This window comes from Pipistrellus kuhlii, unplaced genomic scaffold (genome assembly GCF_014108245.1).
Source record: "Pipistrellus kuhlii isolate mPipKuh1 unplaced genomic scaffold, mPipKuh1.p scaffold_m20_p_1, whole genome shotgun sequence".
Taxonomy (NCBI): Eukaryota; Metazoa; Chordata; class Mammalia; order Chiroptera; family Vespertilionidae; genus Pipistrellus; species Pipistrellus kuhlii.
The window spans coordinates 12413532-12430061 of NW_023425404.1; the positions used below are offsets into that span (position 1 = coordinate 12413532).

Here is a 16530-nt window from a genome sequence, read left to right on the forward strand (position 1 = left end):
ATAAATATTTTAAAAAGCAAAAAATTTTAATGATATTATAAGTAATAATAGTGCTTGCCTTTGTGGAAAGTACAAGCAGTGTCTAGGAGGGCCATGAAAGAGGCTTTGTATATCGGGAAAGTTTTATTTCTTTTTTTAAAATATATATTTTATTGATTTTTTACAGAGAGGATGAGAAAGTTAGAAACATCGATGAGAGAAACATCAATCAGCTGCCTCCTGCACACCCTACTGAGGATGTGCCCGCAACCAAGGTACATGCCCTTGGTTGTGGGCACATCCTCGCAATCAAACCTGGAACCCTTGAGTCCGCAGGCTGATGCTCTATCCACTGAAACAAATCGGTTAGAGCAAAAGTTCTATTTCTTAATCTTGTTCTGGGTTGTGATTTTATAAAAATTCATTACAGTATATATTATAATTTGTGTACCTTTCTTTTTATATATTATACTTAAAATTTTTAAAGTTTATTAAAGAAAATGTTGGAACACCATTTTAGCTCTTTTTCCTTTGCATTCCGTATCCAGAACTTCAACCTGTCAGATTCAACCAACCTTTTAGTTTAGACTTAAAGGTTACAGGAACTTCTCTTCTACATATCAAAAGTCATTATTTTTCTGGAGTTCCTATAGCAAAGTGCTTTGTCATCTCTATAAATTACATGCAAAATCACCACACTCCCAGATCATATTTCTAACACAGACCAATGGAAAGAAGAAGAAAAAGGAACTAACATTACACTTAAAAACACTCTTGATTTTATTGAAATCTTTAGAGCATCAAAAACTAAACTAGCCCGACCGGTATGGGTCAGTAGTTGAGTGTTGACCCAGTGTACCAGCAGGTCAGGATTCAATTCCTGGTTGGGACACATGCCCAGGTTGCAGTTTTGATCCCCAGTAAGGGGCATGCAGGAGGCAGCCAGTCAATGATTCTCTCCCTGAAATCAATAAAAATAAATATTTTTCAAAAACCACTAACCTAATAAATAATCAAACAAGCAATAAGAAAATGCCAATTTATATTCTTAGGAGTGGAAACAGTCACTCATACCCAAAACCTGGGGAAAAACTCAATTCCTATGTATACCTATTGCAATTATTTGGTTCTCCTCTTTGTCATAACAAAACTATATTCTGCCCTGACCGGTTCAGCTCAGTGGATAGAGTGTCGGCCTGAGGACTGAAAGGTCCCAGGTTCGATTCCAGTCATGGGCATGTACCTTGGTTGAAGGCACATCCCCAGTGGGAGGTGTGCAGGAGGCAACTGAGCAATGCTTCTCTCTCATCGTTGTTTCTAACTCTCTATCCCTCCCCATGCTTTTGTTTTAGTAAGTTATCAGTTCCTACTGTGGAACTGATAATTATTAAAAATATATTAAAATATTAAAAATATATATTAAATAAAATATATTTTTTAGAAACTATATTCTAAGCCAAAAAGAAAAAAAAATTATTAGGTCTATTTTACTTCTCAACCAAACAGCTGCAGTTTCATTTAGGACTGACAGGTACTCGAAATGGTTCTTTGCTCCTGTTGAGCAGTTAATACTGAATTCAGTTCTCCAAGTACAAGGAAGAAAGGCTGAAAACATAAAGCTTGACAAAATCTTCACCAATGTTTGCTGATGAAAAGATGCCTCTTTCACCAACGAAATCATCTCTGGTCTTTGACCCATCACCTTACCATTCCTTTTGTTCCCCAATTTCTACTTCTAGAAGGTTATGTTAAGGATGGAAAACGAAGTGTCACTAACTTTCACCATGCTATTCATCAATTGCTTTAAAAGATCAATTGTTATTAATGGACTGAGTCATTTTTATTTAGAAACAGTTCATAAAAGAGTTTAAAATTTTAACTGCACAGGAAATTAAGAGGTAGAATTTTCAAGTAACTAATTTTAGTTTTATTTTTAGAAAGGTATAAATTTTTCTTTACTTTCAGACAGTTTTTTCCTATTCAACAGAATAGAATGTCTTCATTGTAGACAATTGGAAAATTCAGAAAAATTTTAAGGAAAAAAAAATCACGCAAGATAGTCATTGCAACATACTGGTTTATTTCCTTCCAATAATTTGCCTATGCCCATGCTCTTGAAACAAAAGAAATTGCTAACTTTGTGCTCTAAATTTTTTCAGTGCAATTATCCTTTCATATAAAGAGTATTTTTGTCATTAAATGCTCTTTAATGCTTTAACATGATTTTTAATGGCCACATTGTCTTCTACTGTATGGATGTATTATAATTCACTTGGTTATTCTCTAATGTTTAATTCTTTCACTATGTACATTTTTATTTTCATCAATTTCAGAGAGGAAGGGAAAGGGAATGAAAAATAGAAACATCAATGATGAGAATCATTGCTCAGCTGCCTCCTGCACACCCCCTGCTGGGGATTGAACCCACAGTCCAGGCATCCACCCTTGACAGGAATTGAACCCGAGACGCTTCAGTCTATAGGTGGACACTCTGTCCACTAAGCCAAACCAGCCAGGGCTCTCTGTACATCTGACCTGTCATATTTTTTGCAGAATTATTCAGAATGTGACTTTAAGCCCAACCCTATCCTAATTAATTTATGCCTTGCCTGCTTTTCTCTATCTTTGCCCTTTCCATCTGCCCCACCCCAAATTCAGAAGGGAATAAAACACTGCAAGCATTTTATGGTAAAATCCTCTTTGTGTATAAAGCCATTACACAGGCAATGTTGGATTTATCAAATAACTTGACTACTGGATAAAAGATACAAATGCTTATAGGCCTTAAAGGTAATTTGAGGCTTTGTCTATCCTAATTTTTTAACCAAGGGAAAAATGAGAAATGGCATGTTTTATTTCCCATTATTATATTTTTAAAAACCCAAAATACTTAAGGCTAAATTGACAATTTCTAATTATGAGAAATAACCCTGATCCCTTCAAAGTGGGATTTCTAGATTTTATACTGTATTACAACTTAAATAGGATGCCACACTAATGACTATGGTGAAATAGAACGGCAATGCAGAAAACAAAAGTTTCATTTGCTATTTGAGAAATGCAACTTGTAACACTTTAGGTTGCTTTTTAATCACATTTCCTGGGGCTATTTCAGGTTAAAATAATTTAAAATCTATACCTTCTTAAATTTCCAGTCCTTGTCACTAGACATGACAAGAAACATTAAAAAAAAAAAAAATTCATTTTCACAAGTGAATAAACAAAAATTAAAACAATCTCTTGCCAAAATTGGTTTGGCTCAGTGGATAGAGCGTCAGCCTGCAGACTGAAAGGTCCTGGGTTTGATTCTGGTCAAGGGCATGTGACTTGGTTGAGGGCACATCCCCAGTGGGGGGTGTGCAGGAGGCAGCTGATCGATGTTTCTCTCTCATCGATGTTTCTAACTCTCTGTCCTTCTCCCTTCCTCTCTGTAAAAAATCAATAAAAATGTATTTTAAAAAATTAAACAATCTCTTATTATAAAAACCCTGTGGCCGTGACACTGTCATGCTGTCATGACCAAACGCCAAAAGGCACCTACTCAACATCATATGATTTCTTCATGGGAAGTAAGTGTTGCTCTGTTCAATTCTCATCTTCCAATGAAGGTCAATTTAAGACCTCCTGAGAAAGAAAAGTTAGAGCAAGAAACTATTCTTATCTCCGTCCACAACTGTCTTCAAGGTGGGCAGGGACTTGAAGCTGGGTCCCAAGTGCGGTAGGTCTGGGTCTCGTGCAATTTCACACAGTGGGCTTCTAGTCTACACTAATAAAAGAGAAACATGCAAATTGACCATCACTCTGCTATGCCCACCAGCCAATCAATGACTATGCAAATTAACGCACCAAAGATTATGCATTAATTTGCATATGCAAATATGGAGTGAAGACAGCATAGAAGGAAGGAGGGAAAGCAGAAAGCAGGGCAGTGGTGGCAGCAGGAGGGAAAGTATGGGGTTGGGGGCAGCAGTGGTGGGAAGGAAGGGAAAGCACAGGGTAGCGGGGGCAGGAGGGAAAGTGCAGAGGGGCGGGTGGTGGCAGCTGTGGGAGGGAAGCCTGCCTATGTGGACTTTGTTCAGACCGCAGGAAGCCCTGTTCTTGCAGGAATCTTCCTGCAACAAGCCTCTAGTATATTAATATTTTGCCTATCAAGTTGGCAATGACTTTTAAAAATTATAATACTTGTTGTTGGAGAGAATATAAGGATAGGTAGTGCCTTTCTGGAAGACAATTTGACAGTGTTTTTCATTCTCCATGAGAGATCCCACAAATCTCCAGCTACATGTAAAATGTAGTCTTCACTCCTAGGAATTTACCCTAGTGCTACTATAACCCAAATAGAAAGGTTAATTAAAAGGTGCATCAACAGCAAATATTTTAGGGCAATTACTGTTACTTCAAATTTAAATACATTTTATTGATTTTTTACAGAGACGAAGGGAGAGAAAGGGATAGAGTTAGAAACATCAGTGAGAGAGAAACATCGACCAGCTGCCTCTTGCATACTCCCTACGGGGATGTGCCCGCAACTAAGGTACATGCCCTTAACCAGAATCAAACCCGGGACCTCTCAGTCCGCAGGCAGACGCTCTATCCACTGAGCCAAGCCGGTTTCGGCGAAATTTAAACTTGCAAAATTTTTTCCCCAGTTAACAAAGATTTGGTGAGTTACTATATACAAAGGCAACAATTTTCTGAATAGCTCCAGGTAGGTAGTTGAATGAAAAAGTACTATTATGTAAGAAAAGTATACTAAAGTAATAATCTACCAAAGAGTACAGGGACCCTGCAAATCTATTTCTGAAGTTATGGATATTTTGTTTCACAAATTCATTTCCTTGAGAAAAAAATAACTATCTAAAACATTACCTGTTGTCTAGGTAATATGACTAAACTTGAAAAGATCATTGCTTTAATGCTGTTAATTAAACCAACCTATACTAATGGATTTTACTTATTTCTATGAAAATTAAGGTGCCTGCCTACTAAGGGACATGTAAGAGCATTAGGTGACTTTTTTTTCTTCTTTAAGCAAATCCCTCTTTCCTTCTGACTTCCCTGTCATTAACCAGGCTCTAAACATAAGGGTAAAAACTCTTAATTTCAGCTTATTCCCTAAGTCCTATCCAGAAAATGATATACCTGAAACATCTACTGTCAATGCACTTCTTTTTATTCACACTGCCATCATTCATTCAAGCCCCCAATTCTTCTTGCTGAATTCCCACAATAGCTTGCAGCCTCTGTCTCTATCATTCCCTTCCATCTTATGCACTAATAACTCCTAAAGGAACATGATTTCCCACCTCAAAAATCTTCAGTGATAGAATTTTTAATGACACAGATAAATGCTTACAACAGAATAAATGGGGGGAAAGTATTTACAGATTAAAATTACATGCATAGACTTTAGTCTCAGTAATGTTAAAAAGCATGTTTGTGTATATGCATGGGCTCACATAGAAATGTAAGCACACATTCATACATAAAGGGAAAATGGAGGGTCAGAAAACATATCCAATGTTACCAGTAGTTATCTTAGTCATAATGCTAGGTTTTATTAACTTTCCTCTTTATTTTTACAATAAACAGATTTGTAGTAAAGTCTCTTAGTAAAGTGTCTCACAAGCCATAGAGTGAACATATAGTTAACTAGAAGCCTGGTGCACAAAATTTGTCCATGGGGGCTAAGGGGGTGTCCCTCAACCCAGCCTGCATCCTCTCCAATCCGGGACCCCTCGAGGGATGTCCGACTACCCATTTAGACCTGTTCCTGGTGGACATCCCTCTCACAATCCAGGACTGCTGGCTCCCAACTGCTCCCCTGCCTGCCTTCCTGATTGCCCCTAACCGCTTCTGCCTGACAGCCTGATCACCCGCTAACCACTCCCATGCCAGCCTGATTGATGTCTAACTGCTCCCCTGCCAGCCTGTTTGGCCCCAATTTCCCTCCTCTGCTGGCCTGGTCACCCCTAACTGCCCTCCCCTGCAGGGTTGACTGCCTCCAACTGCCCTCCCTTGCAGGCCTGGTCCCTCTCAACTGCCCTCCCCAGCTGGCCATCTTGTGGTGGCCATCTTGTGACCACATGGGGGCAGAATCTTTGACTACATGGAGGCAGCCATCTTGTGTGTTGGAGTGATGGTCAATCTACATATTACTCTTTTATTAGATAGGCTAGAGGCCTGGCGCATGGCTGGGAGTAGACTGGTTTGCTAGAGGGTGTCCTGGATCAGGGTGAGGGTTCCCTTGGGGCATGGGGCGGCCTGAGCAAGGGGCCTGTGGTGGTTTGCAGGCTAGCCTCGCCCCCTGGCAACCCAAGCAGAGGCCCTGGTATCTGGAATATATTTACCTTCTTCAAGTGAAACTTTGTTGCCTTGAGCGGAGCCAAGCCTCCTGCCTGCTCTGTGGTGCCACCATTTCTGTTTGGATTTGTTTACTTCTATAATTGAAACTTTGTAGCCTAGAGTGGAGGCTTAGGCAAACTAGGGCAGGTGGAAAGCTTGGCTTCCTCCATTGCCTGGGAAACCCAAGCCTCCCTACTACTCTCTGTGGCTATAGCCATCTTGGTTGGGTTTATTTGCATACTCGCTCTGATTGGCTGGTGGACATGGCTGATGGGTGTAGCAGATGGTTAATTTGCATATTACTCTTTTACTAGGTAGGTTATAGTCAGTAAGACATTCAAAAGACATTGTACATGCCCCCTATTATCTATGAATCTAACCCTTCATCTGCCTTCCCCCCCCCACCCCACCCCTACCCAAGTTCAAGGCCCTCCCCTATCTCCCTCCTAGCCTTAGTCCTTACGACCCTTAATATAACCTGGTCTCCTTAAGGATCAGATTAGATCATTCACACTGTTTCTTGAGCATCGCAGTTGTTTAAAACTCTGCTTTCATATTCATTCCACCTGGAATGTGGTCCCTTCCCATTTCCACCTATCCAGATCCTATGTGTTCTCTAAGGTCTATGCTCAATGATCCAGAAACAGAAAATACTACCATAACCATATTGTTTCCTTGTTCATAGCAGACAACACTAGTTGATTTCTAAATCTAGGCCCCTTCTCAAAATCCCTGTTAAACAGATCTAGGCAATCTTTACCCATTATTTCATGCTGACATATAAAATGAAACTTATCTGCCATTCCTAAAGCAATCTAATGTAATTGCCCCCTTCTCCCCTATACCCAGGTCTTTGTACTCTTATAGAGTTTATCTCCTTTACCTTCTATAAAGAATCATTTACTTAATTGTCTTATCTCTTTACTGCTAGATTTTTAATGTAATTGCCCCCTTCTCCCCTATACCCAGGTCTTTGTACTCTTATAGAGTTTATCTCCTTTACCTTCTATAAAGAATCATTTACTTAATTGTCTTCTCTCTTTACTGCTAGGATTTTAATCTGTAATTTATGTCTTATATTCATGTTCATAGCTCCTACAGAGCCTTTCAGGAAGCAAGCACTCAAATAGTTGCTTCATTCTTTTGCTATTATCTCATCACTCAAAATGGCTAACTAGTTAAAAGCTTTATTTTGAAACAATTAAATTCTTCTTGAGGTATTGTGTTCAAGTTTATTTTATCATTTTTAGCTAACAGTAATTCAAAATAATACATATAAAAATAAATAAAGAATATATACATCCTTATGTTCATTGTAGCATATTTACAATAACCACGATTTAGATGTAGCCCAAATATCTATCATTAGATGAATGAATAAAAAAGCTGTGGTACAACTGTGGAGTTTCCTCAAAAAACTGAAAATGGAACTCCCATTTGACCTAGTAATCCCACTCCTAGGAATATATCCCAAGAAACTAGAAACACCAATCAGAAAGAATATATGCTCCCCTATGTTCATAGCAGCACAATCTACAATAGCTATTGTAGAATCTGGAAACAGCCTAGGTACCCGTCAGCAGATGACTGGATCAAAAAACTATGGTACATCTGCACAATGGAATACTATGCTGCCATAAAAAAGAAGGAATTCTCATCATTTGCAGCAACCTGGATGGAATTGGAGAACATCATGCTGAGTGAAATAAGCCAGTCAATGAAAGAGAAACACCACATGACCTCACTCATTTATGGATAATAAAGAACATTATAAACTGATGAACCAAAAGATATAGAGATAGTAAAGCAACAAGCAGACTGTCAAATTACAGCAGGTAGGGTAGGGAGATCTGGGGGAGATAACAGATCAACTGAAGGACTTGTATACATGCATATAAGTACAACCAATGGACATAAAACTCTGGGGAGGGAGGGTATGTATGGGGGGGGCAATGTTAAAATATGTACACAGATAATAATTTAATAATAATTTAAAAAAGCTGTGGTACATTTACACAATGGAATACCACTCAGCCATTAAGAAGGAACTCTTATCTTTGTGACAGCGTGGATGGACCTGGAGAATATTATGCTAAGTGACATAAGACAGAGAAAGACAAATGCCATATGATTTCACTTACATGTGGAATCTAATGAACAAACAAACAAAATAGAAACAGACTCATAGATACAGAAAACAGACTGACAGCTGTTAGAGGAGAGGGAGCTTGGGGGACTGGGTGAAAAAGATGAAGGGATTAAGAAAACAGTAACAACAGCAACCAAAAACACCTCATAGACACAGACAACAGTTTGAAGATTACTAGAGGAAAAGGGACAGCAGGAGGTAGAAAAGGGAAAAAGAGGGAGGAAGGAGACTTGATTTGGGTGATGAACATATCATACACAGATGATGTATTATAGAATTGTATATGTGAAACCTATATAATTTTATTAACCAACTAGAGGCCTGGTACATGAAATTTGGCAATGGGAAAGCCTCTGCCTCGATCCCCACCACCTGGCTGGCAATCAGGGCCAATTGGTGCTTTCTGGCTGCTGGCTGGGGGACTTCCGCCCCTCGTTCCACACTGCCCCCTGGTGGTCAGCACACGTCAGATCAAGCAATTGAATTCCTAGTCTGGTGGAATTCCCAAGGGGACACTTTGAATATTAGCCTTTTATATATATAGATGTCACCCCAATAATTCAATTAAAAAGTAAAAAATATACATTGCTTAAGAAAGGAATTGTTTTGGGGGTAAAACAATGGAGAGATGAAAAGAAGAAAAAAAAGCTAAAAATCAAGCAGGGCATCAACAAAGTCAGGCAAGTAGTCTGATAAAGTTACAAGAATTTTTTACTAAAATCAGAAACACAGTTCAGGAGACATGTATAGAGGAAAAAAGTAGTAATATAATAAGACTCATGCTGCCATCTAGAGGTTGAAGGCTGAATAATTTTTCTCTTCAATCAGACAAGCGAGTTGATTTAACTTTTAACTAATATAGACAAAGGTAGGACTGAACAGACCTTATAAAGTAAGCCAGATAAATAAATCTGATGCCAAGTCACAGTGATGAATATTCAGGGTATAAGAGTGTCAATTATTATCTCCCTGCCCTCCTTCATAGGTTAAAATTTAAAAAATTAAAAGAGCTAAGTGTTCGTTAGAATTTTATTTGGACTACTAAACATAAATGACCACTTAAAAAAAAAAAATCACATGCCTAGAGGGTAGAGAAGTCCTCTATACCACAGGATAGCTTGAAGCAGAAGCTTTTCTGTGGTATAGTACCACCACCAAAGAAAGTTGTATCAAATAGTTTCTGGTGCACACAACTTCATCAATGTAGATTACCGGGATGAAGTATCAAGTTTAAATGGGGAAGTCTCAATCTATTTACAATAAAATGTTTACTTTAGAAAACTATGGCGATTACATTTAGCCAAATAACTGTCCTATTGAAACTGCTAAATAAACATACAGGATTAGACTATAAATTAGCAGAAGCACTTTCATATATCAAAATAAACTAAACTTCTTACAGCTTCTTTAGTTGGTAATATACTTCGTGTGATCTAATTTACTTAATAACTTCTTAGGTAATCTTTTCTTTACAGTACCAAGGTAATTTCAAACCAGTCCAAGTAAATGAGTGTAAATTAAATTGAGATTTTTTATTTGTTTTATAAGATACTAGAGGCTTGATGCATAAAATTTGTGCAAGGGGCATGGCCCCCACCACCATAGCAGCTGCCTCTTGGGCCCCACTGTCATGGTGGCCACCTCTGCCAGGGGCCTCTGCCTCCATCCCCGCCACCACAGTTTCATCCAAAAGGTCACCTGGAAGGACATCCGGAAGGATGTCTGGTCTAATTAGCATATTATGCTTTTATTATTATAGATGGTAACGTGTAATCAAGAATAAATGTATCAAATTCAATTCCTCTTCATTATTAAAAACAAAACAAAAACCACAACATCTAACAAAAAATAAGACATAACTTCTTTAACCTGACAAAGGGAATCTACAAAACACCCACAAACATCACACTTACTGCTTTTTCCTAAGATTAGGAAGAAAAAATGTCCACTTTTGCTGCTTCTATTCAACACTGTACCAAACTTACTAACTAGAGGATTAGGCAAGACAATGAAATAAAATATCCAGATTGTAAATGAATTTTCATGCACCAGGCCTCTAGTATAGAATAAACTTGTTTAATTGGACCTGCTTTCTGATTTAGCTAAACTTTTTCCAGCCCAGTGAAGCATTTCAACTTCTCTTTCAGGTAATTGTCAGCAACACAGCAATAAATATCAACATGAAACATATTATTATTGTAGATTGCACAGGGAGAACAAATGGTAAAATATTTAACTACAGCAGTGTTTGACTATATTCTGTACAGTGATAAAACCTGAAGTCATTTTCAAGGTCCACCATTTCTTACTTCTTTTCAGTTGGGTCAAGTTTCTAAATCTCCATTTTCCAGCTAATGAAAAGGAAATAGGATTCCACTGAGTCTCCTATCTACCTACTCCAGGACTTCAGTAAGGATCAAATGAGATGAGGCATGATAAAACGCTTCACAGACATTTGATTAAAGTGTAAAATATTTCCACCTGGCTATAAAGCAAGTCATGTTCCTAGACTGAAGAAACTGCAAGGAGGCTAGTTACTAGGGAGAGGGGAAGCTGGACATTGCCACATGATGTCATTACCCTGACAGACACTTAGCATATTAGCCTTTTATACATACATATAAATTATGTATAAAAGAATATTGAAAAAATTAAGTTATGGAAATTTTATTAAAATGTTTCTTACATACTGTTATATTGGCTGGGCTGCAAAAACATGCATTATGAACCACATGGGACCTGCGGCCGTGTGTTTAACATACTTGATATAGAGGATTTAGAATGCCATGCAAAGGAATCTGAATTTTATCATATGGGTAATGAAGTACTGCTAATGACTTATGAGCAAAGGACAAACTGAAGAAATGATACTTCAGAAAAATTAATCTGGTAGTGGCAAACAAGAGAGACTGGGATGAGGTAATTAAGAGGCAGGCAGACCAATTAGAAGTGACCACAGTAGTTCCATTACAAAACAGAAAGGACACTGAACTCAGATGAAAGTAACAGAAATGGAATTCTTTAAACGGTAAAGTTTACAATTTTTTGTATTTCTTTATATATCATGAGAATTTCATATAAATTAACTGCCCAAATCAAGCCAAGAGGCCCCTATACAAAAAATTATCGCATTCCCAAATTTGCACACCAAAAGGGTTATGAGCCATAATCATGCACCAAATCAAAGGGCAGGGTTTTCCTTTCAAAAGGCACAATCTAGTTATTATCAGCCCAAGAAGGTTCACATTATTTCTATACTAACATTTAACAATGCTCTAGAGAAGTGACAAACAATCATGTTTTAAGGACAAATATTTTTTGCATCTTTTTTCTTTCCATCATCTTTATCAGTGCAGATATTTGCATGAAAACAGGATAACTGGTCCTGGGGGATTCATCAGTTCCTATTGCTTATTTTTCATCCATGTCATCCTCTCAATTAATGTTGAAAAGAGGATTGAGACATCAAAATACCAGATTAGGGCATCAAGTAAATGTCAACCTCTAGAGTAGATGAATAATCTATAAGGACAAAAAAAAAAAAAAGATCTTTTTTTTATGCAAATACACTATACACAATAAAATAAAGAGAGTCTATACCCAAGAAGTCTGATCCATATCAATGTAATTCTTTCCAAGTCTAAATATAAAATCTATATTCTAAATATATCAACTAATTCCTTATAGTCAAAGCAAATGACAAACCACTGCTACAGAAGTTTAAATGAGATTAAATTTTGAACTAGAAAATAATTTTGAAAAATCTCAGCTGTGCTCATGGGACTTATCTGGTAGAAATGAGCATTTCTGTTGCATAGTGTTGATTCAGTACATAAGGTGGCTGATTAGTTGACTTTAAATCTCCCCACCTACAAAGCCTTAAGTTTTAGAAATACCATTAACAGTAATAATAATTTTAACTCTGTGAATTAAAAACTAAAACTAGAACAAATCATACCAAGTTTCTGATTCAGTGGAAAGCCATTAAAATAGACTTTATTGATGTTTAGGGAACTGATTCACTCTAAAAACTGATACAGAGAAAGAATAATTTATTCAGTAAAAATAGCTTTCAAGGTAATAATAAATAGCTACTAAGATAAAGACCATCATAGGAAAATTCTAGCTAATAAAATGGAATGACAGAATTATAATATTACCATTTTGAAACCTATAATAAAATAATGGACTTAGGCAGCTATCAAAGGTTGCTAAAACTCTGATGCAATGCTGATGGCAAATTTCACAATGAATAATAAATTAGGCTAACAATATCATTAACAAACAAAGAGACAGACATTTATATACCTTCTGATAAATGTATACAATACTTATGAAATATTCTTGCCAAAATAAAAATCAAGCCTGTATCTATCTATGCACTACCGTAAGGATGGTAAGCAACAAAATCTAGAATATGGAAAATGCTACTGAGCAAATAACTAGGTTTAATAAGTGGCAAGGGAAAATAAAAGGGAGGAGGAACTATGACAGAATAAAAGAGACTTAAGCCTGGCTGCTGGGGCTCAATGGTTGAATGTTGACCTATGAACCAGGAGGTCACAGTTTGATTTCCAGGTTGTGGGCTCAATCACAAACAAGTAGGGGGTGTGCAGGAGGCAGATAATTGATGATTCTCTCTCATCACTGCTGTTTCTATCCCCCTCTCCCTTCCTCTCTCTAAAATCAATAAAAACGTATTTTAAAATAGTAATAAATAAATAAAAGAACCCGCTGGCATGGCTCAGTGGTTGAGCACTAACCTATGAACTAGGAGGTCAGGGCACATGACAAGGTTGCAGGCTCAATCCCCAATGTAAGGCATTTAGGAAGCAGCCAATCAATGATTCTCTCTCATCATTGATGTTTCTATCTCTCTCTTCATTTCCCTTCCTCTCTCTGAAATCAATAAAAACTATTTTAAAAATAAATGAATAAATAAGAGACTTAAGAGACATAGCCACCAATATGGTATATGAACTTAGATACCAATTTAAACACACTAACTGTATAAAAGCAATTATGGGCCAACCAGGGAAATCTGAATCTTAATTGGGTATTTGATGATATTAAGCAAGTTTGCTAAAAAAAAAAATTTAGGCATAATTGCAATTACATTAAAGAAAGACAGAAAGAAAGGGAGGGAAGGAGAGGGAAGATTCTTGTCTTTTGAAATCACATGTGAAGTTATTTGACAATGAGGTAATCTGATGCCTGAGAATTGCTTTAAAAGAATCATGGGAGGTTGATAATAAGTAAAACAGATTGCCCATGTTGACTATTAAACCCAGATATGAGTACATGAGGTCATTATTTTAGTCTCTCTACCTTGGTATATGTTTAAAACTTTCTATAATTAAAAGTAGTGAAAAAACCCACACACAAACTCACTTCATTATCTTTCTCAGTAGGAAAGCAGAAAAAATATAGCAATTTCAACTATAACTAACTAAAGATAACATTATTAATCAATATATTCGATGACATAGCATCTTCTTGATACACTGAGCATAAAATTTATTTTATAAAAAAATTGACATGGAGAGATAAAGGATTGATCATTATTATTATTACAGCATTTATTATCCAAAGCTAGAAAGAGAATCAATTTCTATGCTATACAAGCCTTGCATTCATGAATTTAATAATCAACGATTTGCTTTTTCATTATAAACCCTGGAGGTCTATGACATATCTGGTAATTAGTAATTTTACCAAGACATAAACTTCAACCACAAGAAATACACAGTGCATAGAGGAGTTAGGTCACAATGAGTGAACCTAGCGAGTACCTAGCAACCATATCTCAAAGCAGTTTGTTGTTCTCTGCTTCTTGATTCACAAAGTGATTCAAAAATGTTTTCTTGGTAAAAAAAAAAAATAATTAATTAATTAATTAATTAATCACAGTAATGGAAACAAAGAAAAGATAAAGAAGGCTAAGAAGTGATGACTTATCAGTCAAAAACCATAGGCTCTAAATTAAAATTTATAGTTACCATATTTTTCGGACCATAAGACGCACTTTTTTTCCCCCAGAAGTGGGGGGAAAAAGTCCCTGCGTCTTATGGTCCAAATATAGCCTACACATATACTTTAAAAACAAAGTTTTTTTACTTGCCCGGCTCTGTGTGGTCTCTGTGTGCTTGCCCGGCTCTAAAATGGTTCTAAATGCTGCTGTTTACTTTACAGGGTTGATTACATGTGTTTATGACTGTGATGTTGGGTTTTAATGCACATAAAATATTTTAGGACACTATTTGTTTCAGAATCTTTTTTTCTTCATTTCCCTTCTCTAAAAACTGGTGCGTCTTATGGTCCGGAGCGTCTCATGGTCCGAAAAATACGGTAAGTGTTGAATTTGGAAGTAACTTAAATAAATGATGCATAAAAACCCACTGTATGCTCTATAAACAAGAAAAATAATTTATGAAACATTTTAGGGTTGCTCTAATCCATCCTCTAATCAGTACAAAACTTGCATTTTTGAAAAAAATTATAAGCTATAATAGCCTCTCAGAACTATGGATTTATGAAGGTCTCAAGAGGTACCTACTGAGAACAAAGTTCTAACCACTGTATATGTTGAATATCTCTTTCAATTACAAAGTGAAAATTTCCTACAATTCCTTTTCTAATTTTAAAATGAATACAGTATAGGAAGAGATATAATTTATCTATCTACTTATATAAAAGCCTAAGTGACTGAATGATTGGTCACTATGATGGGCACTGACCACCAGGGGGCAGACTCTCAATGCAAGAGCTGCCTCCTGGTGGTCAGTGAACTCCCATAGCCAACCTGCCATGGCCCCTTTAGGTCCCTATCAGCCGGATCACCGGCCAGGCCGAGGACCCCCACCCGTGTATGAATTCGTGCACCAGGCCTCTAATAAAAAAATAATTTTAAACTAAAATAATGCAGAACAGATAGAAATAAGTAAGATCTTTTTTTAAAATGTATTTTACTGATTTCAGAGAGGAAGGGAGAGGGAGAGTGATATCATCAATGATGAGAATCAATGATCAGCTGCTTGCTGCACAACCCTAATAGGAATCAAGCCTGCAACCTAGCATGTGCCCTGATGGGAATCAAACCATGACGAACAGTTCATACATCAATGCTCAACCACTGAGCAACACTGGCTGGGCAAGTGAGATCTTTTAAAACCATGCTCAAGGTACAGATTATGTTTTTGGTCTGCTATCTATCCCATCCTTTGAGGAATCAATTGTTCTCTCCCATTCTGTATAATTTGAGTTAGAGTAAACCTTTCCATCTGGGTCTGCACCTAGGACACAGGCCCGATTGATCAGTGCTCCATGCTACCTGGCAAAAGGACTGGTTGCAGGTTAGGTATGTGAGCCAAGATGGAACAGTCAGAATCCTCCCAGGACCTTTCTTTTGGAATTTTCAGAAAAGATGTTCTTTCTTTGGGGACTATAAAATTTAAAGACATAAATTAGAGCTCATTTTGGCCACTTGTCCCAGTTCTAGGAAAAAGCTATATGCAGCAGCAGAGAATAAGACTAATGCATGAGTGAAACAAAGTCTAGAGATATAAAACAAAAGCAAATCCCAATGACATCATTAACAGTCATGGATCTAGATATCCTTAAAGCTATTGCAACTCCTGGAATTTTGATTTATGTGAACTTATAAAGTTCTTCTTTTGCTTACGCTAGTTTGATTGGACATTCTATCACTTAAAACTGAAAGAATTTCCAATATATTTGTACTGTACAGAGAAAAATGTTACCTAGTAAACTCAGTAATTATTTCAGCATACTCTATCATAAAAGGCACATTTTAGATTATAATAATATCTTACCTTCATAAAATGTTATACAGACATCTGTATTACAGCTAGAGCTCATGAAATATACAACTGGCAACCCTGAATTAATGTGGTCTGGGTACTCACACTCATCTAGTCCCAGCTGATAGGCCAGGTTCTGTAGGCCTCGTACCTTCTCCATCAAATTAGCTGTGGTGAGGCTCCCCAGTTCTGAAATGAAATAATTTATTTCAATCTTTTCTGTCCACTGTTCTCTAA

General features: G+C 37.0%; 1 protein-coding gene across 4 annotated transcripts in view; it reads right to left on the bottom strand.

Annotated features, from left to right (window-relative positions):
- Positions 1–16530, bottom strand: part of LIN52 (lin-52 DREAM MuvB core complex component) — an 86695-nt gene that overhangs the window by 59596 nt on the left and 10569 nt on the right. For 2 of the 4 annotated variants that reach the window (XM_036431786.1, XM_036431813.2), the window contains exon 5: positions 16399–16482. In XM_036431786.1, the coding sequence (XP_036287679.1) occupies positions 16399–16482 (84 nt within the window). Of the gene's footprint in view, positions 1–11476; positions 11996–12431; positions 12505–16398; positions 16483–16530 lie in introns of those variants that run through there. The other 2 variants (XM_036431803.2, XM_036431794.2) reach the window with 2 other exon arrangements.